The 23,252-nt window shown below is 37.9% G+C and overlaps 1 protein-coding gene across 1 annotated transcript in view; it reads right to left on the bottom strand.

Moving 5' to 3' along the window:
- The window catches only part of ACAP2 (ArfGAP with coiled-coil, ankyrin repeat and PH domains 2), a 141,436-nt gene that overhangs the window by 62,715 nt on the left and 55,469 nt on the right, over window positions 1-23,252 (bottom strand). Inside the window, exons 3-6 of the mRNA XM_075556235.1 lie at window positions 14,745-14,864; window positions 13,798-13,851; window positions 2,569-2,627; window positions 807-990 (exon numbers count right to left, since the gene is read on the bottom strand). Of these exons, the coding sequence (XP_075412350.1) occupies window positions 807-990; window positions 2,569-2,627; window positions 13,798-13,851; window positions 14,745-14,864 (417 nt within the window). The remainder of the gene's footprint in view (window positions 1-806; window positions 991-2,568; window positions 2,628-13,797; window positions 13,852-14,744; window positions 14,865-23,252) is intronic.

The raw sequence follows: 23,252 nt of genomic DNA on the forward strand, positions 1-23,252 counted from the left end.
AACACTAACTTGTATACGGTTAGTTTACATTTGTTTTTAAGAACTACCCTGTGATCATAGTTAAGCTAACAAGTTCTAAAAGCACCACTATTTTTATAAAAGATTTAAGTAAGATCATTTTCTAAGCTTTAAAACTCCTAAACTTAAATTTCTGTTAAATAGTAACACATCATATATCTGAATATCACATTTGAAATAATGTATAAAAAGAATGCCTCCATTTTTCATGTGTCTCACACTAATTTCAATTGTACATATGGAACAGACCACCAAGCAACTTAACAAAACCAGATTACTAATGCTGAAAAACATTTTTAAAAGAACACCTATGTAAACATGCAAATAAAATTTTTACAAGTACTTTTTTTCCATTGGAAATATGGTGAGTCTTAGAATTCCACGAAATTTTAACTGCTAATTCTATCTCTAAGAGTTTATAATAAAGTAATAATCAGAAAAGTTGTAAAATACTTATATGCAGTTATGTAAGCATTGTTGAAAAATTAAAATGTTTTTGCTATTGCGTGTAAATATCTGATAATGAAGTATGAGTGAAATCGACTCAGCAATTCCATAAATACAAGGACTTAAAATGATGGTCAGGGAACAATTTTTAGGTGGAGGAAAGTGTCATGCTAAAAGAAGAATAACACACACGCGCACGCATGAGGAGACATACACGGAATATTTCTTCATGTGAACCTGTTTTAATTTTATCTTCAAAGGATTATTTATTCTTTTCCACATCAGTACTCAAAAATTGTAACCACTTTAATAGCTACTTTTAGGGAACATACAAAACATACCTGAAGCACGTAGTCCAGAGCTATGTGTCGAAAGCATTTTCGTGTTGCTGTCAGAATGTTTGTGGCTTCTTCAACTTCGTGTTGTTTGTTTCTCTGTACTTGAGCATTTTTTACTAATGCGTTTTCTTTTTCTTCACTGACTTTTTCAAATTGTTTCTTGGCATCCTTAAATTTTCTAAGATCTCTGAAATATAAGACTCTCGTGAGATTTTCATAAAACTTTCTGGATAAAAGCTTTAGAAAATTTCTGCTATATAGGTTTTCCCAAAATAAAATTTTATTGTAGTAAAATGCATAATATATATCTTCATATATTTTATAGCATATAAAAGATATATTTAGGATAAATTCTGATACTGCTGCATTTTACACTGACCTTCGGTAATTCTTCCAACTACATTATCTATTGTTTCACAATTATACATTCATCTCAATATAGTCAGCTAAAAAATCATGATTTAACTCTTTAATATTTGAGGTAAATAATTATCAGACTATACATTACAATAATCTAAAAAATGTTTCATTTTTTTCCCTAAGGGCAAATTCAGGGACAGGTACCACTAGTTAACGAAATGATTTTTAAATAGTAATATATATTAATGGCAATGACCTAATTTGTTTAAAATATAAAAACACCAAAGACCTCCTCCCAAAGATTAGAATGTTTTAGTCTTTACAATAAGCCCCAGAGACCTGTGGTTTGGATACTGCTTTTAAAACATACACTTGGTTTTACTGCTATGGGTGGTCTACAAACCAGACCTCAACAAACAACGATCTAACCATTCATTTATTGTTGGAGGAAGTTACAGGGCCAAAGAGCATGGATATTTTAAGTCTTAAAATGCACAATACATAAACGCTTTTCTCACAGAGTTGATGTACCAGTATTCATTTCAATAATCTGACAATCATAAATCCTCAAATCCAATAAGATTTTACGTAATCTTACTGATGTTGCATGATAGTGTTCTTATAATTATTTATAAAAATAACTGCAATTGTTTAAACCAATTTCTTCTGTCTCGAAAATAAATTTGCTTCTCAATTCAGTGCAAATTCTAACATCCCTTTACTTTTACTATGTCTTCTAAGGAACTATGCATAATAACTTGAACTAAAATAAATAAAGGATATATAAGAAATATTCTAAATTCTTTCCCAAGAGCCACAAAATTTAATGTAAACATTTTATGAGAAGGTTTGCTATCAGTGCTAAGTCTATTTTGAAGAAACTTATCATTTGAAAGATAGCACCATAGGACAACCATTTCTAACTTAATAAACCACCTGCTTATAATATCCATAATTTATCCTTAACATAGTATCATAATTAAATAAGAAAGACTGAATAACTAAGATAAAACAGGAAAACTTAGGTCCCTACCTTGGAAAGTTCAGAATTTTAAAATTTCTAGTTTTACTTTCATTCACATGTAAAAGATAACTGGTATAAAACTAAAGTATGACACGTAGCAAAAGCATTCACATCAATTATTCATTTTTTATATATGAGAGGAATTCATAATTTAAATAATAAACTCATGGGAAAATGGACTCAAACGCTAATGAAGTTGTTCCTGGAGCTTTCTGAAGCCCCTTTGTATAAACTGTTACCTTATCTTGAAAGAAAATACCATCCCGAGAAAAAAGAAAACTTATGTTCGCTTTGATTGTTCAAAGGGCATTCGATTTTTTTATTTGCATTAAAATTAAAATCAAATGTTGATTAGGGCTGATTTGACTGCAATTTACTTACTCTTTAACAAAGTTCTGAAGCTGTGCTTTAATTGATCTCTGAGTCTGATCAAACAGGATCTAAAAAATACAAAGGTAACATTAAGATTTCACAAAATAAAATAATTTCCCATGAAGTTCTGTACATACTACATCCCTACATCAACACTCCGATTCTAAAAAACACCTAAATTTCTGTTTCAAGACAACATAAGAAATAATAAGCTTTTAAAAAAGAATCTGAAATTGATTAAGCCGATTTCAAGGGCCTCATTGTTTCTATTTACAGAAATAAACCAGTCTGCTTTCACAGTTAAATAGAGTACCCAGATAATAGAGCAGCCTATTTTCTTGACTTTAATTCATGGTTTGGAAGACAATCTAAGAGTCATCAGTAGATTCCATTCCCTCCATTATAGAAGAGTCCTGCTCCATCCAGTACACCAAGTGTAAACAACTGGAAAGCTGCCTCCCTAAAGGCTACTCATTTCAGAACTGGGGATTTAATTGGTTTATATTTATAATTCAAATAAACATGTACTGCGCTTTTAGATTAAAGACTATAATAAAGTTTTGTTATTCAGCACAATCTTTTGTCCAGCCTAAGTGATAGATATATAACTATGTGTGCCATTAATCTTTTTTTTAATTTATGGAAATTTCAAGTACTTTCATAATTTAGATGTATTTCATTTAGAGTTTGAAACAGATGTCAGGCGATACTAAATACACAAACACATATGACCGTATCCATACATTTCCATAGTGTTGCAAACTCATTGCCATCAAGTCCATGCTAACTCAGTGACCCTATGGACAGGGTACACTGCCCCTGTGCGTTTCCGAGACTGTAACTCTTTACAGAAGCAGAAAGCCTCCTTTTCCTGCCTCCCCCATTTCTCTATAATACAGAGACTCAAAATTTGCCAATTTATTTCCAAAGAGAAAACAAAATGAATTGGTGATTGAATCTTATTAAACCCAAAGTATTCAACCCAAACTAAGCAGAAAAATAAAATAATACAGAAGTCGATTGAATAGAAAATCAACAAAGAAAAAACACTGATACCGAAATTTCTCTCTTTGAAAACATTTATCAAACTGATAAACTGATACACATTGTCAAATGATCAGGAAGAAAGGAGAAAAGACAAAACTAACAGAGAATTTCTCTGTCGAACACTAACATTTGTGAAAACTGTCGGCTGTAGTAATGCACACATCAAGAATATGGCATCGTATAGGTCATGTTATCTGAGCTTCATTCAAGTTACAATAGAAAGTATTAAAAAGGTCTATTGACAGAGGCAACAATAAAAATTAATCTCACATTTTATAATGCCAAGTAGAAGGAAGCATACACACAAAATAAATATCTCATTTATCTGAAAATAATCTATGGAAGCAAAATTACTCCATGGAAGAAAATATGAACCGTAATTGCCTCTAGGAGTGTGGTTAGGATGAGGGACAAAAGGTCTGGGAGAACTTTCTGGGTGATATTAACAATCTATACCTTAAAAAGTTTGCATTACACATCTGTCCAAATTCACTGAAAGGTACACTTGGATTTGTGATTATAACTGCACTTCAATTCTACCTTAAGAAATGAAAACACTTTAGCAAATTCACCACACGGCAAAGTGCTTAGGATGATGGTAAACCACTGTTTCTAAGTTATTTTAAAAGGCAGCAGTAATATATGGATTGATGCTTGAATACAGGGATAGGTAAGTGGATAAATACTCATTAAAGCAAATATAGTAAATTACAGTTAGGGGGAGAAAATGAATGTTTGCTGCACAATTACTTCAACTTTTAATAATAATCAGAGAAAGTCAACACGATCCAAAGAAGAAAAACATTTCCCACAAAGAAAATTCCAGTCCCAAATATCTTCACTTGAAGTCTATCAAACATTTAAGAAAGAAAATTCTACACAAAGTCTTCCCCCAAATGCCTTAGTATCAGAAAATCCATTCTATGAAAAACTCCCATGAGTCATATTAGAGAAAACCCTGCAAGAAAAGAAAGCTACAAGCAAATATTCTCATGAATATCAAAGCAATGTATGGGATGTTATAAGCTGTAGAGGCCCCAATAAAATCATCTTTAAAAACGAAAATTAAAAGCAAAAAATTTTAACAATGATATATTTTAAAATCTATAACAATAAAAATACTTCACCATATTAGCCAGACTGAAAAAAAAGTGTATGATTATCTCAATAGATGCCCCTCCCCCCAAAAAAGTGCCAATTTCAACACTCATTCCTGCTAAAAACTCCCAGCAATCAAGAAATAGAGGGACATTTCTTCAACCTGGACACAAAAAGCCTACAGCAACTCATTAAGTGGTAAAAGGCTAAACGCTGAAAAAAACTAGTAACAAGGCAAGGATGTTCAGTCTCATCACTTCTAATCAAGAATTCCTTGACTTAATTGTGATCGTGGAAGTGTACATATGTCAGGATTAACCAACTTGTATACTTTAATCACAAGCTGTTTGTCAATTATTCCTCAATAAAATTGCAAAACTCTCAATAAACTTCAAAGAGGAACAGTGGTTTGTGTGTGCGTGTGTGTACAGATTTAACATTGCTATAAAACAATTTAAAATATTAACATCTAAATCTGCCAAAACAGCATTACCTTCCCCAGGAATACTGCTTTACTAGTTAGGGATTATAGCCTAAATTCATTCATTATTTCCCTAAGAAGAACTTATCAACGGCTGCTACTAAACACCAGTCAAAGGTGTGGTAACAGACAGTCCCTGGAATTGGTCAAACTATGGCATCCCTTGAGTGCAGGAGTCAGCAAAACAAGTGTGGGGCTGCCAGGCAGTAGGTGCTCTGGGTTCATGGGCCACCCGGCCTCTCTCACAGTTACTTGACTCTGACAACTTAGTATGAAACAAGATCATACAAATGAAAGCAGTTGTGGGCCAATAGAAGTTTACATAAATAAGTAAGTGATAAATGATCAAGGGTTCACGAGGGAGTGAAGGAGGGAGGAGGGGATAAATGCAGAACTTATATTATGCCAAGGGCTCAAGTAGAAAATGTTTTGAAAATGATGATGGCAACATATGTACAAATGTGCTTGACACGATGGGGATGGATGGATGGATGGATGGATGGATGGATGGATGGATGGATGGATGGATGGATGGTGATTAAGAGCTGTAAGAGCCCCCAATAATAAAAAAAAAAGTTTTTAAGTTTATGTACAGAGAAGGGCAAAGAGCTAGATTTGGCCCATAAGCAGTTTCCCTGCAAAGATTCCCAAACTTTAGAGTGCATCAGATTCCCCTGGAAGACTGGTTAAAACAGAGATGCCTGGGTGCCACTCTCAGTGTCTGAGTCAGAAGTTGGGGGGTGGATAGGGTGAGAAGGTGCTTTTAAGTTCCCAGGTGCTGCTGACGTTTAGGGACTCCTCTCAAGAATCATTCACCTGGTGCAGCGGTTCTCACACTTTTCTGCAGGTCAGAATCATCTGGAGATTTGAAATTTTCTAATGCAAATAACTTAAATCAAAACTTCTGGGGCGTTGGAGCCAGTTTAGGAAGGTAGTGGCTCCCACCCCTTGGGCCATGGAACATATGTGCAGATGTACTGATGCGGCAGACTCTCTATATGGAACGTCACCGTCAAGTCCTCCCATCCCTGCATATGCAGCCCAGGCTCCCACCAAGAGGCAGTGCTTCGTTCCCTCCCCTTGACTCTGTGGTGGCCATGGTGGTACTGTAACTAAAGGAATGCCGCAGATTGATGTGCTGTGACTTCCAGGCAAAGGCATTAAAAAGGTCTTCATGTTCTGAACTCACCCTCTTGAGAGCCACACACCACAATGAAAGGCACTGGACTACCTCCAGGCGAAAAAGATCCTGGAAAATGAGAGGCACCAAAGGGAGAGAGAAGCCTGCTCAACTGCAGGCATTCTAGTCATCCAAGTGGAGACACTTGGATCCTCTAGCCATAGCCAAGCCACATGGCCAACACCCAACAGGAGCAGAGAGAAGTGGGGCCACCGTGTCGACCCCCGCCCCAGTCCTGCTCAAATAGTGATGGGGGTTTAAGTCGATGAGTTTTGGGGTGGTTTGCTAAACAGAGAAAACTGTAACAACTCAATGAAATTTCTTACTTTAGTCGCAATCATTACCACATCTTTGGTTTGTATACATGATGAAACATTCCATATTTTTCCTATTAATAATGAAACTATGTACAGCTATTGTCCATAGCATCTTCATCATCTGCTTTATTCCCACTGCCATTAAGTCAATTCCAACCCCTAGTGACCCCTTTATAAGGTTTTTGTGAGGGTTTGTAAATCTTTAGACACATGCATCTGATAGATCTGAACCGCCACCTTTGTGGTTAGCAGTCTAGCACTTACTAAACAATGCCACAAGGGCTCTTTTTGGTAAATTAGAAGTTTTAAATGTATAATTTGTTATTTTTCTGCTGTTACTCCTTGGTCTTGGCATTTTATTATTTACTTTTTGTATTAATTAGCAAAGGCTGACTCTTGAAGAAATATCATTATCTATACATTTAAATTATCAAAAAAAATATTTCCAAAGAAGAAATTTAATTCATATAATTAAGTCATTTTAAATGAAAATGCCAGGCTTTAGAGAGTCAAAATTACTTTGGAAATTTTATTTTCTGATCATACATAAGTATTGAACAAAACTGTTTACTACTTCCTCTTTTAATACTAAACATTAAATGTTTATAATCATGCAATACTAATTGTTTCAAAATATTTTTAAATGCATGATTATTCACATATCTATGTATACACACAAATAGTCAATTTCTGAACCTTAAGAAATATACTATTGTACTTCATATTCAACTTCTTGATTTTCCACCCTAATAGACACTTTTTCACTAAAGCAAAAAAGGTATTACATTCAGAAGACAAACACAACAGTCCAAAATTCACTTCTTCAGCCTAAATCTTTTCATCTCACAGGGTTATTAGACAAAGCAGTGGTGCCAAGCAAATCATGCAGCATTTCATCCCCAAACATCCATTTCATACAGAAAAAGGCTAGTACTCTACATCTCTGCAAACCCAAAATAAGAAACAAAGTTCTTTCGTGATGTCGGTTAGAACAGTATGAGACCAAGGGGTTCCCTAATTAGGAGCTCGAGCCAGAAAGCCTCCCACTCTGCTCGAGCTCAGCAAACAGGAAAGATGCCACACAGAGATCCAAGGAACCCCAGATGTACTTGATGATTTGCCGGACAAAGACAGCAGGAATCAGTAAGCAGGAGGGCCACTGTATCACAAAGTCTTCTGTACACACATTAGTAAATATGCTCAAGTTAAGAGCAGCAGACACAATCCCTGAAGAGAATTGGAAGCATGCTGAGCTGTAAGCACCAAAGCAAACTAAAGCGCAGGTTCTCCAACAGATTTGACCAATCAACCCCTTTTCAGAAAAGAAAAATGCAACACGCATTCCCCCACCCCGCCGCCAGCAGCGAGGAACGTTTTACTAGAGGCCACAATCCAGGATACAATGCAGGGATCTGCTTTTGCAGCCCGTCTGCATTCTTCTAGGGCCACCCCCTCCCCACCCAGGGCACTATCCCTCACTTTGGGAAGCACCGCTTAAAGGATGAAATACTAAACGCACTTAAATGGAAAACTGTGAAACCAACCCACAAACAGCCTAGCACAGGAACATTATAAGTTTGTATATTTCATCATAGTGCCACCCGCAATAACAGCAAAATCAAGGCTTTATATTATGAATTAATCCGGAAGATCTAGTGATATATTACTGCACAGGATCTCTCGCATGTAAAAGTTTGGAAGTGGATATTAAGTTCAAAACTAAATGTTATCCAAAAACATGAATGAATAAAAAATTGTTTCAAGCCACTTATTTTCTTCTCTTCATAGCATGTGTAAAGAAATGGTGGAAGAATATCCTAGTAGCCTCTACTGCTTCGTACAAAGGCAAAAGAAAAACATTGCCTATGCTTACAAGTTAAAAGTCGAATATAAGATTTGAGGAAGAACTCACTCTCAACTTGCAGATTTGTTTATAAATAGCTATTGACTAAATGATAGCTTACTTAGCTGATATTGTGAGATCTAAGTCAATATTACTTAAAACAATACGTGAAATTTTTGATTAACATATACTGACAAAGCTGATGGAATTTCAGTATCAAAAGCCCTCACTCACTTGTGAGTCAATGCTGTAATTTGAATGTAGAACTCCCGTGATGGCTTGCAAAAGAGCTTTGGTATTTTATTCAAAATTCATTAGACTTGTGCCAGAAAATTTAAACATTAAATTTGTCAATGAAAGGAAAGGAAAGGCAGTTCCTATTAATGAAAGACTGCTCTCTAAAGGGCAATTTAAAGAGCTAGGAATATTTAAATTTTAATTACATGAGAGAAAGGAGTTAATGTCATGTGGGACCAAACCGAGTGCCATGAAATTAGTCACAGCTCAGAGTGAGAGACCTAATAGGGAAGAGTAGAACTGTTCCATAGGGTTTCCGAGGGCAGAAATCTTCATGGAAGCAGACTGCTACATCTTTCTCCCTTGGGAGCTGGTGGGTTCAAACTGCCCATCTTTCTCAGCAACCCAGTGCTTAACCTACTGTACCACCGGGGCTCCTTTCAAACTCTGCTGCCTTTCATCAATATGCTAATTTTTATAAGCAAAACTCCTTGGCGCACACCCTCCCCTCCTTCAGTCTGTTCTAACAAACTGGTATTCTGTGACGCTCACCCTCCCAGCACAATCACTGAAGACAAAATGGGTGTATAAGTAAATGTGGTGAAGAAAGCGATGGTGCCCAGCTATTAAAAGATATAGCGTCTGTGGTCTTGATAAACAACAAGCCCACATAGAAGCACACCAACTGAAGCGTTGGGACCGGGTAACAGGCTTCAGAAGACCATAGCAAACAAACAAAACCATATTATTGAGAATGAGGGGGGTTGGAGCAGAGAACCAGAGCCCATCTATAGACAATGGGACATCCTTTCACAGAGGGGTCACAGGGAAGAGATGAGTCAACCAGGGCGCAGTAAAGCACACAAGTAAACACACACTATTCCTCTGGTTCCATGAGGCTTTCGTCACCCCTAACTATCATGACCTCAGTACTGCCTCTCACTTCGGACTAGATCAGAGCATGTACACAAGTACAGATAAGAGATAAAAGCTCATGACACACAGAATCCAGGAACAGGAATGGGAACAGCGATACCAGAAGGGTAGGGAAAGGTGGGTAAAGCAGGGGATGAAGGGGGAACCAATCACAATAATCGACACATAATCATACACACCCCCTCTCCAGGGGGACGAACTACAGAAACCATGGCGGAAGGGAGACAGCGATCAGTATAAGATATGAAAATAATAATAATTTATCAAGGGCTCAATAGAAAGCAAATGTTTAGAAAATAATGATGGCAACATATGTACAAATATGCTTGATTCAATTGATGTACGAATTGTTAGGAGTTGTAAGAGCCCCCTAATAAAAAGATCTTTTAACGTTAAAAAAAAGAAAAAAAATTCTTCTTAATGAAAATGACTACAGATTTGAAAAGACCATCATTTTCAAAATCTTGATCAACAATGGTCTTACTTAATTCATTTCTGTGGAGAAAAACCTAGTTTCAAAAAGTTAAGTTACACATTCCATAGTAACCTCTTCTCTAATATTGTCAATTCTGAGCCACAGTGACCCCATATAGAGGTTATAAGATTAAAAATATATGGGACCAGCCCCATGTTTCTCCCAAGGAGCAGCTAGTGGATTAAAACCACTGACCTTCCGGTTAGCAGTCCCACAAGCAGGCCACAGCACCACTGCTTCCGTGTTTTCTCTGATGTCTTAAACAAACAGAACTGTCAGTTTTTGTCGGTGTCATGGGATGAGAAATGTCAGGAAGCACTACATTAGTTTATGCCCACCACACCTACAACAATCTGTGGAATGAGTGAGTGGACAGATCTAATATGGAAAACATACCCAAAGGAGTCACTGATTTTCATAGAATATATGCCATAAATCAAATGTAAACCTTCAGTCAGTCAGCAAAGGGACTAACTAAATAAACACTCCAAGGTCCCTAAGCCAAAAGCAAAGCAGAATCCCAAAGAGTCATCAGTGAGGTCACAGAGAGCTCTAAATTCCATTAAAAAAAACAAGTTAATCAAATCAACTCTAACATCTGATAAATGTAGTATGCATGATCTATTCAGAAAGTTTTCGTCTTACAAAGATATATGAGTTCAGAAGTCAACTCTAGCAAATAATCATGTTCAAAGAAATGAGGAACAACAGGTCTATTATTACAGAGGAGATGAAGCACAAAATAATCTCAATAGCTGGCAGTGTAAGACATGAAAAAAATAATAATTCATAAATTATCAAGGGTTCATGGGGGGGAGGGCATGAGCTGATACCAAGGGCTCAAGTAGAAAGAAAATGTTTTGAAATGATGATGGCAATGTGCACAAAAGTGGTTGAAACAATGGATATTTGTATGGATTGTGATGAGTGTAAGAGTCCCCAGGAAAATGATTTAAAAAAATAATCCCTATTATTTCTTAAATGACTAGACAGTCTAACCTCAATTTAATCTCTATCTGGCCAATAACACAAAATGACTATATATTTCAAACTTCTGTAGCAGACTGGCCCAATGCAATGTTTGTTTTGCTTTCTTGTTTGCACTGGTATACCAAACCAAATTCACTGCCATTGAGTCTATGCTGACTACAGAGCAACCCCTGTGGATGTCCAAGACGTAACTGTTTACGGTGGTAGAAAACCCAGTATTTCTCCCACGGAACTGCTGGTGGTTTCGAACTGCCAACCATGTGGATCACAGCCCAGCTCATCACCAGTACATCACCAGGGTTCCCGTGTATTTCAAACTTTTAAGACCAGAGTTACTTCATAAATTTCCTATTTTATCTCAACACAAGCTGATACACAAAAATGTGGTATGAGTTCAGCTAATGTAAAGCTGGTTCCATGTTTATTTCCTTTTATAAAGATAAATGCTTTATCCTGCAAACATGCCTTTATCCTACAATGACATGTAATTAAAAATGCATTATTGTTGTTGCTAGGTTCCCTTACTCTTGTTGTTAAGTACGATTAAGCCTAACCTGTACTGCCTGGTCCTACACCATCCTCACAATCGTTGTTAGGATTAAACCCCTTGCTGCAGCCACTGTGTCATACCATCTTGTTGAAGGCCTCCCTGTTTTACTCACTGAACCTCCATTCTACCAAACATGATAACCCTTCTCCAAAGAACTGTCTCTCCCAGCAACATGACCAAAGTACACGAAACCAAATGTCATTGTATCCTCCCCTTAAGGAGTATTCTGGCTATAAGTCTTCAAAAGCAGAGCTGTTTGTTCTGGTAATCCCAGGTATAATCAAAAATCTTCACCCAACACCACAATTCAAAGGCATCAATTTACTCTTTGGTTTTTCCAATTTATAATCCAGTGTTCGCATACATATGAAGAGATTGAAAATACCATAGTTTGGTAAAGCACACTTTAATCCTCAAATTTCTTTGCAAACAAGTGGGCATCTCCAGTGCTACATACAATTCTTGAAACATCTCATCTGCTAGTCCATCAATGCCGGACTTTTGTTTGTCACCAATTCCATCAGTGCAGCTTGGACTTATTCCTTAAGTACCATCAGTACATGACCATAAACTATTTCCCAAAGTAAATGAATGGCATCCAATTATTTTGGCATAGTAGGTATGTATGTGTATTTCATTCACTGTCTAATACTTCCTGAATTGTTTACTACCTAATATTGCAAATGAGAGGCTTGAATTTTTTCTTCAGCCCTTTCAGATTGAGGAAGGCTTAGCCTGTTCTTCCCCTTCTGGTTCTCTAACTCCAGGTGTTAGCACATTTCATTATAATACTTCACCTTTTCTCAAGGTACCCTTTGTCACGTTCTCTTCAGCTCTTTTGTCATAATTTATCCTACTCATTTTAGCTTCTCTAAAGCTAGAGGCTAGAGCCTCTTCTGACATTCACTTTGATCTTTATTTTCCTTCATGTATGATGTCCTTAACGTCAATCTGTGTGTTCAGTGTGTCAAGGCTGTTTTTGAGATGGTCTCTAGATTCAGGTGGAATATTCTCAAGGTCATACTTTGACGCTCGTGGACTGGCTTTCGTTTGGTGCAGCTTCAGTTTGAACTTGCATATGAGCAATTGTAGTCTGCAGTTCCACAGTCAGCCCTGGTCTTGTTCTGACTGATGAGACAGTTCTCCACAGGCTCTACCCACAATCGGATTCCTGTGCATTCCATTAGGAGAGGCACACAGGCACAGTTGCTTATGTTGTTGAAAAGGATATTTATAACGAAGAAGTCATTCATCTTGCAAATTCTACTACATGATCTCCAGCATAATTTCTATCGTCAAAGCCATATTTTCCAACTACCAATTCTCCTCCTTTGTTTCCAAGTTTGGCTTTCCCATCACCAGTAATTATCAATGCATCTGATTTGATGTTTGATCAATTTAAGACTGAAAAATTGGCAGTAATCTGCAATTTCTTCATCTTTGGCTTCAGTCGTTAGTACATGAATTTTTAAATAGTCACATTAACTGGTCTTTATAGGCATATAAATCTGATCAGATCATTGACAACCATGTACTTCAAAGTAGATCTTGGTATCTTCATTTTGATTATAAGTGCAATGTCATCCTCTTCAATTTGTCATGCCGGAATAGTCAGCCTTACAACTGTCCAACTCAAAATGGCCAAGACCAGTCCATATCAGCTAATTAATAACACCTACGGCATTTCTCTTTATGGATTCCTTCATGTTTTTACAACTTCTCTCCCTCTCCCCGCCCCCCTTCCTCTCTCTCTCTCACACACGTTCATACATACACACGTTTGTGCACAGTTTAACTACTCAGCACTAGCAGCACTGTCATGTAAGCATTGTACTGCTAACTGTAAGGTCAGCGGTTCAAACCACCAGCCACTCAGGGGAAGAAAGTTGAGGCCATTTGCTCCCATAAGTAGTCACAGCCTTGGAAACCTACAGCGGGTTCACTATCGGTTGGACTGACTTGATGGAAGGGGGTTTGGTTTTTGGTTAACTAAACAGCATGTTACCCAAGAATGAGAATTCCAACTTGGCATTATATAAAATACTGTATTATGGTCATAATAACACCTACTTACTGACACTTACTGTGTGAAAATTTATCATTTCTTGAAGACTGTCAGAAAACTTGGTCAAACTTGTCTACGAGAAAGAAACAAACAAAAAAGTCATTAAGAGTTACTAAAATAGGCCACAAAAATGTGATTTCAGCATAGATAGGACCTTTCTGATATTATAAGTAACAACATTTATTTCCAATGACAATCTTACTACCTCCTAAGCATGCTCTGCTGAGAGGTGAAGTATCAATATGTTATAAAATATAGAGTCCTACCAATAGTGTTATGGTAACAAATAAGAATGACATATATAAGCTTCAAGGTAAAAATGAGTGTACCAATATTCCCATTTAGGCAACTGTGATAAAGCAGTTATCAAACTGCATCCATTTCTTTATCAGTTCTTATTCTTCACGAAGGAAACATCAAAATAGAACATAATACAGCAAGGGCTCTAGGCTAACCTGGCATACGTGGCTGAGCAGAACTTGCCTGAATAGCCCCAGAGATGTATTAATAGGCTAATGCTCTCCACTTGCCCCAGTGAGACGCTACTAGTAGGCATGATCCTGCTCCTGTCCTCTGGTAGATGCTCCAGCACACCTAGAAGCAAGTAAACTTAGTGAAGTGGCTGAAGCAACAGGACCCTGGTTAGGAGTGGTGCTAGATATTTACTGCAAATCAATGACCAACTTCTAGTGATGTAAGAAAACCATGGTTAAGCAAGGTAGCAGCTTCAAGAGAGTATTTTTTCTACACCACTATACTAGAACTGTAAATAAAATTACATGTTAGTAAATGAGCCAAGCACCTGCTAAACTGCCTTTGTAGCTTGGGTGCTGTTACCCAGGGTTCCTGATAAACAGCCTTTATCTTTCAATATATACAATTCATTAACAAAAACATATATATGCATACATACTTTAGTGTCTTATGGCCTTTATCATTTTAGGTTGTAATCTGAATAATACTAACCTCAACCACAGTATCATTACTGGAGTACTGCGCCAGGTCTCTAATCCCATTCATGAACTGTTTATTTGCAACACAAAAGGCTTTTCCAGTATCAATCATCGCAATACAGAGCTTCACAAGCTGAAGAAAGAAAAAAATAATAAAAAATATATATGTATATATAATTGAATTTTTTAAAATTTTACAAGTGACTTAGCTGAAAAAGTGTTAACATTAACCAATGAGTGAACATAACTAAAATAAAAGTTTGGTTCATCAAAAACATTTAAAATACCCCCAGAAGAATTTACTTTAGAGGACAGCACTGAAGCCGGAGGGTGGAGGGAAGGTGGGGTAGAAAGGGGGAACTGATTATAGGGATCTACATATAACCTCCTCCCTGGGGGACAGATAACAGGAAAGTGGGTGAAGGGAGGGAAACATCAGACAGTGTAAGACATGACAAAATTATAATAATTTATAAAGTACCAATGGTTCATAAGGGAGGGGGAGCAGGGAGGAAGGGGGAAAATGAGGAGCTATACCGAGGGCTTAAGTAGAAAGCAAATGTTTTGAGAATGATGAGGGCAACAAATGTATAAATGTGCTTGACATACAAAGGATGTATGTAGGGATTGTGATAAGAGTTGTATAAGCCCCCAATAAAATAATTTTTAAATAAACAAAAAACACCTAAAATACACTAAATAAAAAATTGTTAATTTTTTCCCTTGGGTTTATGAAGCAAATTCATAGGAGAATTGTACCAGAGTTCACAGAATGGGACTTAGAGGCTAGGTTCTATTCTAGATAACAATTCCTGTGTCAATTCCATTCGATCCTATACATTAACCGTATAAATATTCATTACGACACCCTAGAAGGAAGAAAGGGTAAGTAGCTCAGCAGAGCCTGCGGGCTGAGGGAAAGTATTGTAAATGGTGGTGTGCTGAGAACAAAAACTGGTGCATTCATCATGCAGTCACTTCAATAGCAGCCTATCAAAGCCGTTAACTGAACAGAGTCAAACAATAGTTCTCCAAGACACTGAGCTGACCCTCATCCTCTATTTATCTTCCCTTGTCCTCTTCCCTTCCTGTTCACTTTTTCTTTTCCCTCAATCTTCCTTCCTTCCTTTCAGACCCTAAACATTTTCTTCAAACAAAATCTTGCATGAAAGGCAAATATGAAAACACAACGACGTAAAAGTGGAGCTACTCTAAACAAAGCAGGGGAGGGCATGGGGACCGGTGACAAGGAGGGCACCAAAAAGAGGCCAGAGAAATGCTAGACAACCCCAAAGGGCATCAGAGAACAATGTTCCTCTAGGGGTGGGGAGCAACAGAAATGTAAAACAATCTCTGTTCTTTTGATTTTTAACAATCTCTGTCCTTGAGGAGCTCTTATTCTAACCAGCAGACAAGCGGATAAATCCTATCTGGCATGAACACAACTATGACAGTCAGCCATGTGTGAGATAAGAGTAGAGGGACACTAGAATTCAGTCCATCAGATGAGGATAGTAGGAAGACATTACTCCAGTAAGACACTGTGCTAAGGTCCTAGGAGCTTAAATGGACACAGGTAGTAAGTACTTGGTAGAGTATGAACGCATGGGGGCTGCATGTCTATGTAGGTAAGATAGGCGGCATAAGCAATCCAGAGGAGAAAACAACAGGACCGAAGGTTCCGGGGGAGGGGGGAGTGGAGGGGGAGGAGGGGGAGGCAGAGGAGAGGGGGAGGCAGCAGAAAGAAAGGAGGTTGTCAACAAACACAGGGACAGGGAACAAGTGATCTAAAATCTATGGTGAGGAGGGAGTAGGATGCCTGGTGGTGCTTGATCATGGGCAATGTAGACAAGAGGAATGACTAAAACCTGAATGAAGGCCAAACATGATAGTGGGACAAGAGGAAAGTAAAAGGAACTAAGAGGAAAGAACTATGAGGCAAAGGACATGAATAGAGGTCTAAATACAGGCATGTACAAATGTAAATATATTTACATATAATGATAAGGAAATAGAAATATGTGCATATACTTCTGTTAAATATAAAGGCAGCAGAGAGACATTGGGTCTCTACTCAAGTCTTCCCTCAACACAAAGACACTTTGTTCTAATAACCCGGCATTCTGTGATGCTCACCTTCCCTGGCATGATTGCTGAAGACAAAATGGGTGCATAAGCAAATGTGATAAAAGCTGACAGTGCCTGGCTATCAAAAGATAGAGCATCTGGGGTCTTAAAGGCTTGAAAATAAACAAGTGGCTATCTAGCTGAGAAGCAAGTAAGCCCACATGGAAGAAGCACACCAGCTTGTGTAATCCTGAGTGGTTGATGGGATCAGGTATCAGGCATCAAAGACCCAGGACCAAAAATCATATTGATGTGAATGGGGGAGGGGTGGGTAGGTGGAGTGGAGACCCAAAGCCCATCTATAGACAACTGGCCATCCCCTTACAGAAGGGTCACAAGGAAGAGACAAGCCAGACAGGGTGCAGTATAGTACCAAGAAACATACAACATTCCTCTAGTTCTTGAATGCTTCCTTCACCACCTCCCCACGCCCCCCACTATCATAACCTCAATACTACCTTATAAATCTGGCTAAACCACAGCATGTACACTGGTACAGATAAGAGCTCACAACACAGGGAATCCAGGACAGATAAACCCCTGAGCACCAATAATGAGAGCAGTGATACCAGGAGGGGAAGAGGAAGGTGGGGGAGAAAGAGGGAACCAATCACAATGATGGACATATAATCCACACACCCTGCAGGGGGACAAACAACTGAAAGGAGACAGCAGACAGAATAAGATATAAAAACAATAATAATTTATAATTCATCAAGGATTTATGGGGGAGTGAGGGGAAAACTGAGGAGCTGATACCTAGGGCTCAAGTAGAAAGAAAATATTTTGGAAATGATGATGGCACATATGATCAAAAGTGCTTGACCCGAAAGATGGATGTATGGATTGTGGTGAGAACTATAAGAGTCCCCAATGAAATTTTTTTTTTAAATAAAATATTAAAAATGTATACACTAGCTATTTCTAGGGGAGGGAAAAATCTAGTACACATAATGCTAAGGTCTTTGGAAGAAATCAAAGACAGTAGGTGAACTGATAAGATTCATTTTAGAATGGTGACCTGAACAAGGGAGAAATAAAGATAAGAAGTTTGGAATAATAAAAACCAAGCTGTTGCCTGAACTACATCAGTAAACAAGGAGAGGACAGATAAAAGCATGAATTGCTGTTGAGCATCCTACACACTTGGGCAAACTGTTCTTTGCCAAGGAGAAAAACAGGTGCTGAAATCCAGCCTACACACTGCTTACCAAGCTTTCCCTGAGCCCTTACAGAGGCTACATCTGCCACAAGATGCTAACTCAAACAAACTAAGCCATCACAAGGGCTAACACAACGGTTTCTTGTTTTAACCACGTCAGGCCTGAGCTAGAAGGGCCTATGAGATAAGCCAAATGGAAGGTCTACCAAAGACAACTGAAACCAGAGATCTGAAACTCGAAAAGGAGGAGTGGGCAAAGATTTTAGCAAATAGTTAAAGTATCAATGTGTAACCTAGACAGAAATCAAAGGTAAGCAAATAAAAAGACCCTACAAATGAAACTAAAGAGCTACAGGGAAGGGCAGAAAAAACAAAAAAGTGGTCATCACAGTCAACAAAGTACCAAAAGATGGACAAATGACACCCCCCAAAAAAAACCTAATGGATCTTGTGACCCAGCAGTCACAAAACAGCCACCTACCACAAACAGTTTTAAAATAAACTAAGGATGGGATAGGTAGGGGGCATTAGCCAGATTAGTGAGTTATAAACAAGAGGTTAAAAAAAGACCTGATCATAGGTCGTTTCCCAACATTTACTCTACAGAATATCCTGCAGAAATATTCTGTACCAAAATAAGAATACTGTGATCAAGGAAGTTGAAGAAATTTTGGACTTTAAAAGTCAGTGACATTTTTAAAATCATTTTATTGGGAGCTCGTACAACTCTTATCACAATCCATACATCCATCCACTGTGTCAAGCACATTTGTACATATGTTGCCATCATCATTCTCAAAACATTTGCTTTCTACTTGAGTCCTTGGTATCAGCTCCTCTAAAGAGACATTTTTATTGCTAAGACATCATAAGAATTTTTGACAGAATAATGTACATTATAAATTCAAGACAGAAAGTACAATATTCAACATTTCCCAAAAACAGTTATCCATGGTATCAGCTTTGGAGGAAACATGTCATAGGACCAGCATTCCCTGAAACCCACTTTGAAGAAGGATGACAGAGCGAGTCTCTTAAATAACTTGTCAATTACCAAAGAAAAGAGTTTTAAAACTTACAAAACTAAAGTAACAAGCATAAAAATTAATTAAAAATAAAGGAATAAGCATAAAAATATTGATAAAGTATAATGGCCTAAGTCATATCATTGCAAATGAGGGTGACTGCAGAGTGAAGACCCAAAGACCATCTGTAGGCAACTGGATACCCCTTCCTGAATGGTAGCAGGGAGGAGACCAGCTAGTCAGGGTGTGATGTAGCAACAATGAAACATACAACTTTCCTCTAGTTCTTAAATGCTTCCTCCCCCCACTATTATGATCCCAATTCTACCTTACAAATCTGGCAACACAGGGAAACCAGTACAGATGACCCCTTCAGGACCAGTGCTGAGAGTGGCAATATGAGGAGGATGGAGGGAAGGGGGAACCGATGACAAGGATCTACATATAGCCTCCTCCCTGGGGGACGGACAACAGAAGAGTGGGTGAAGGGAAGGAGACATCAGACAGTGTAAGATATGACTAAATAATAATAATTTATAAATCATTAAGGGTTCGTGAGGGAGGAGGAAGGGGGAGGAAGGGAGGAAAAGGGAGGGAGGGGGAAAATGAGGAGCTGATATTAAGGGCTCAAGTAGAAAGCAAATGTTTGGAGAAAGATGATGGCAACAAATGGACAAATGTGCTTGACACAATGGATGGATGTATGGATTGTGATAAGAAGTATACGAGCGCCCAGTAAAATGATTTTAAGTGTAATGGCCTAAATATTAAACAGTAATGAGTATCTGCTAATGGATGTGAAGAAAAAAACTCATCACTGGAGTAGAATAGTGTCAAGAAACAGGTACCAGTAACACAACATTTTGTGAAAGTAATATTCCAGCAAGGGGTGGGAGATCAAATAAATGACAGAGGGACAAACAAACAGCCAGCTAGAAGGAGGGAGAGATGAGACTAAGCCAGATCCCAAACCACAAGTCAATTTCTGGTCAAATGAAGATTTAAACATAAAAAATTAAACCATGAGAAGGCAGGAAGTAATATGATTTCTAATCCTCAGGTGAGAAAAGTCTTTGTGAGTATGGTAAACTCTAAAACCATAGAACAGGGGTCAAAAGATAAAATTCAGCTACGTGTAAATAAGCATTTCTACAAAAAAAATGCAATTCTGCAAAAGAACAACAATAAACTTAGACAAGACAAATGACAATATAGGCTAAAAATATAAGCAATGAAAATTCACTCTATTAATATCTTTACTATAAAGAAGGTTATATAAATAATTTTTAGTCCAGAAAAAATGGTAAAGGATATATATAATAATTCCCATAAAAGTTAATACATGTGTCGTTGGAAGCCATGAAAAGTTGTTCAATCTCATTCATAATAAGAGAAGTGCAAATTATGCCCTTTTTTTCTTTTAAATAAGACCAAAGAATAGAGTCTGATAACAAGCTGTTCTGGAGGAAGTAGGTATGGGAAAACAAGCACTCCCAGACATTGCTGGTGGAAGTGTAAAATGGTAAAGTTTCCAGGGAAGACAATTTAGAAAGAGCTGCCAAAATCTAAAGCACCTACCCTCTCACCTAGGAATTTCACATGGCAAAATCAATCACAGAGATATATTTGCATTTTAGACACACGTAAAGGCATTTGTTGGGGCCACGGTAAAATATTGGAAGCAATCTAAGTGTCCATCTTAGATTAGAAGGCAACAGGATAAATAAATTATGATGTATTCGGGCAATGAAAGCCAATGCAGCCATTACACAGAATGAGGCAAGCTCTATAAATATTACCAGGGAAGCATCCTCCCAGATACATTCTGAGGGCTGGAAGATGAGTGCATACACACATAAGCATGTCCTCTTGTAAAGCCTTACACAGTCCCTGGGGCAGCAGCTCTCAACCACCCTCGTGCCACGACCCTGGAACACAGTTCCTCATGGGGTGGTGACCCCCAACTATAACATTATTTTTGTTGCTACTTCATCACTGTAATTTTGCTACTGTTATGAACTGTAACTTAAATATCTGATATGCAGAATGTATTTTCATTGTTATAAATTGAACATAATTAAAACATAGTGATTCATCACAAAAACAATATGTAATTATATATTGTGAAATATTTATTTCTAGTGACAAATAAATGAAATTTTGTCTTGAAGCATGGTTTAGCATGGGTAACAGTCTTCACACCGGGTACCTGAATGTGGGCAGCCGCCTGGAGACAGACAGAGGAGCGGTGTCTCGGTTCCTAAGACCATCAAAATCTGTGCTTTCCGATGGTCTTGGACAGCCCCTGTGAGAGGGTTGTGACCCACAGGCTGAGGACCGCTGCTCTAGATGGACACTCAGTACACTGGTTCGGGGGCTACCTCTAGCAATGAATCTGTATGGCTACGGGCAGGAATTAAAAGATCACTAATTTTTCAAAGGGGTCCATATTTTTTGAATCTTTGAATGTTGTACCATGAGCAGTTTTATTTATTTGTCAAATTAGATCATTCAAAAGCAAATAGATTAAAAGTTTTCAAATTTCAGGTACCAGGCATCAAAACCCAAAACAAAAAGTCATATCAATGTGAATGAGGGAGAGGGCAGAGTAGGGACTCAAAACCCATCTATAGACAATTGGACATCCCCTCACAGAAGATTCACACAAGAAAGAGACGTGCCAGTCAGGGGTGCAGTATAGCACCGATGAAACATACAACTTTTCTCTAGTTCTTTAATGCTTCCTCCCCACAATTATCTTACAAATCAGGCTAGACCAGAGCATATACAGTAGTAGAGATAAGAACTCACAACATAGGGAATCCAGGGCAGATAAACCCCTCAGGACCAATAATGAGGCTAGCCATACCAGGATGGTAGGGGGAAGGTGCAGGGAGAAATAGGGAACTGATCACAATGATCAACATGTAACACCAATACTCACCCCTTGAGCTGATATAAAGGGCTCAAGTAGAAAGAAAATATATTTGAAAGGATGATGGCAAATATGTACAAATGTGCTTGACACAATGAATGTATGTATGGATTGTGCTAAGAGCTGTAAGAACCCCAATAAAATGATTTTAAAAAAAAAAACGTTTTCTCTGACTTTAAAGAGCTAAAGTCTGTTGCAGAGAGATCAACTCTTTCATTAACATTTGTAGTCATGTTAGATACTGTACATGTACTATTTCATCTTCTATGAATAAACCTAGGGGACAGGTAAATATTGTTGCTCCCATTTTGCAAGATGTAATGCAAAAAACATGAAACACAAAAGTGTTAAGAAACTTATCTGAGTCAGTAAGTAGTAGAGCCCAGGTGCCCTTCCCCCAAGTTGGGTTATTAACTATGACAGGTATATGATAAAAGTTTAAGTATGTACAAGAAGCAGTGCAGTGTCAGAAAAAGAGCTTTGGGTAACACGTGAGCTCGCTGGATCGAACGGGAAGTGCCTTCACAAACGGTGAGAGGATGTGTCAGGCACAAAATCTGTATCTTAATGGCAACCATGGTACTCAGGATGCTGCCAAAATACCGGAACCCCTTGTGGCATGGGTAAATAATTGGACCCAGCACAGCAATGGCACCAGAAAGAACGAACTACTGGTGGCACACATTGTAAACAGAATGGACTCTAAGTCATCAGGCTAGGCTAACTTGTTTCCGGCATGATTGACAATGATAGCACCGGTAGAACTTGCTCTGCAGAAAGTTATGAAATCACTACAACTGGTCTCGAGCACCACCGCCCCCACCCTTGTCCTATAAGGCCACCACCTTCAATAAACAACCATGTCCTGCTCCTCTTAGGCTCTCTCTCTTCTCCGTGCTAACGCCGCACAATTCTAAGTACACGAGATTGAGAAAGACATCAGATTTGAATGCAGTAAAATTTTGAACTAGAGTAATACAAGATGCTAAATTAAATTTGGAATTTCCACTTGAGGGAAATGGTATTTTAAAAGATGTCTTTAGTAGCCCTTTGCTGAAAACGACTCAGTAGAAAGAAAGGACTTTCAGTTTTTAGTACTGAATGCCAATCCTTTAATAACTTTTTTCAGATAGGAAACTTTTTAGATTCAGCTAGTCTCCCTCATCTTTAAGCAAATCATAAAAAGAAAAATGGCCACTAATAAAAGCAGTATCACTAACAAAAAGGCTGTCAGTGGATTTTAGTTGCTTCGATACTTCACAATTTTTGAGC

Source organism: Tenrec ecaudatus, chromosome 8, assembly GCF_050624435.1.
Source record: "Tenrec ecaudatus isolate mTenEca1 chromosome 8, mTenEca1.hap1, whole genome shotgun sequence".
In the NCBI taxonomy this organism is placed as follows: Eukaryota; Metazoa; Chordata; class Mammalia; order Afrosoricida; family Tenrecidae; genus Tenrec; species Tenrec ecaudatus.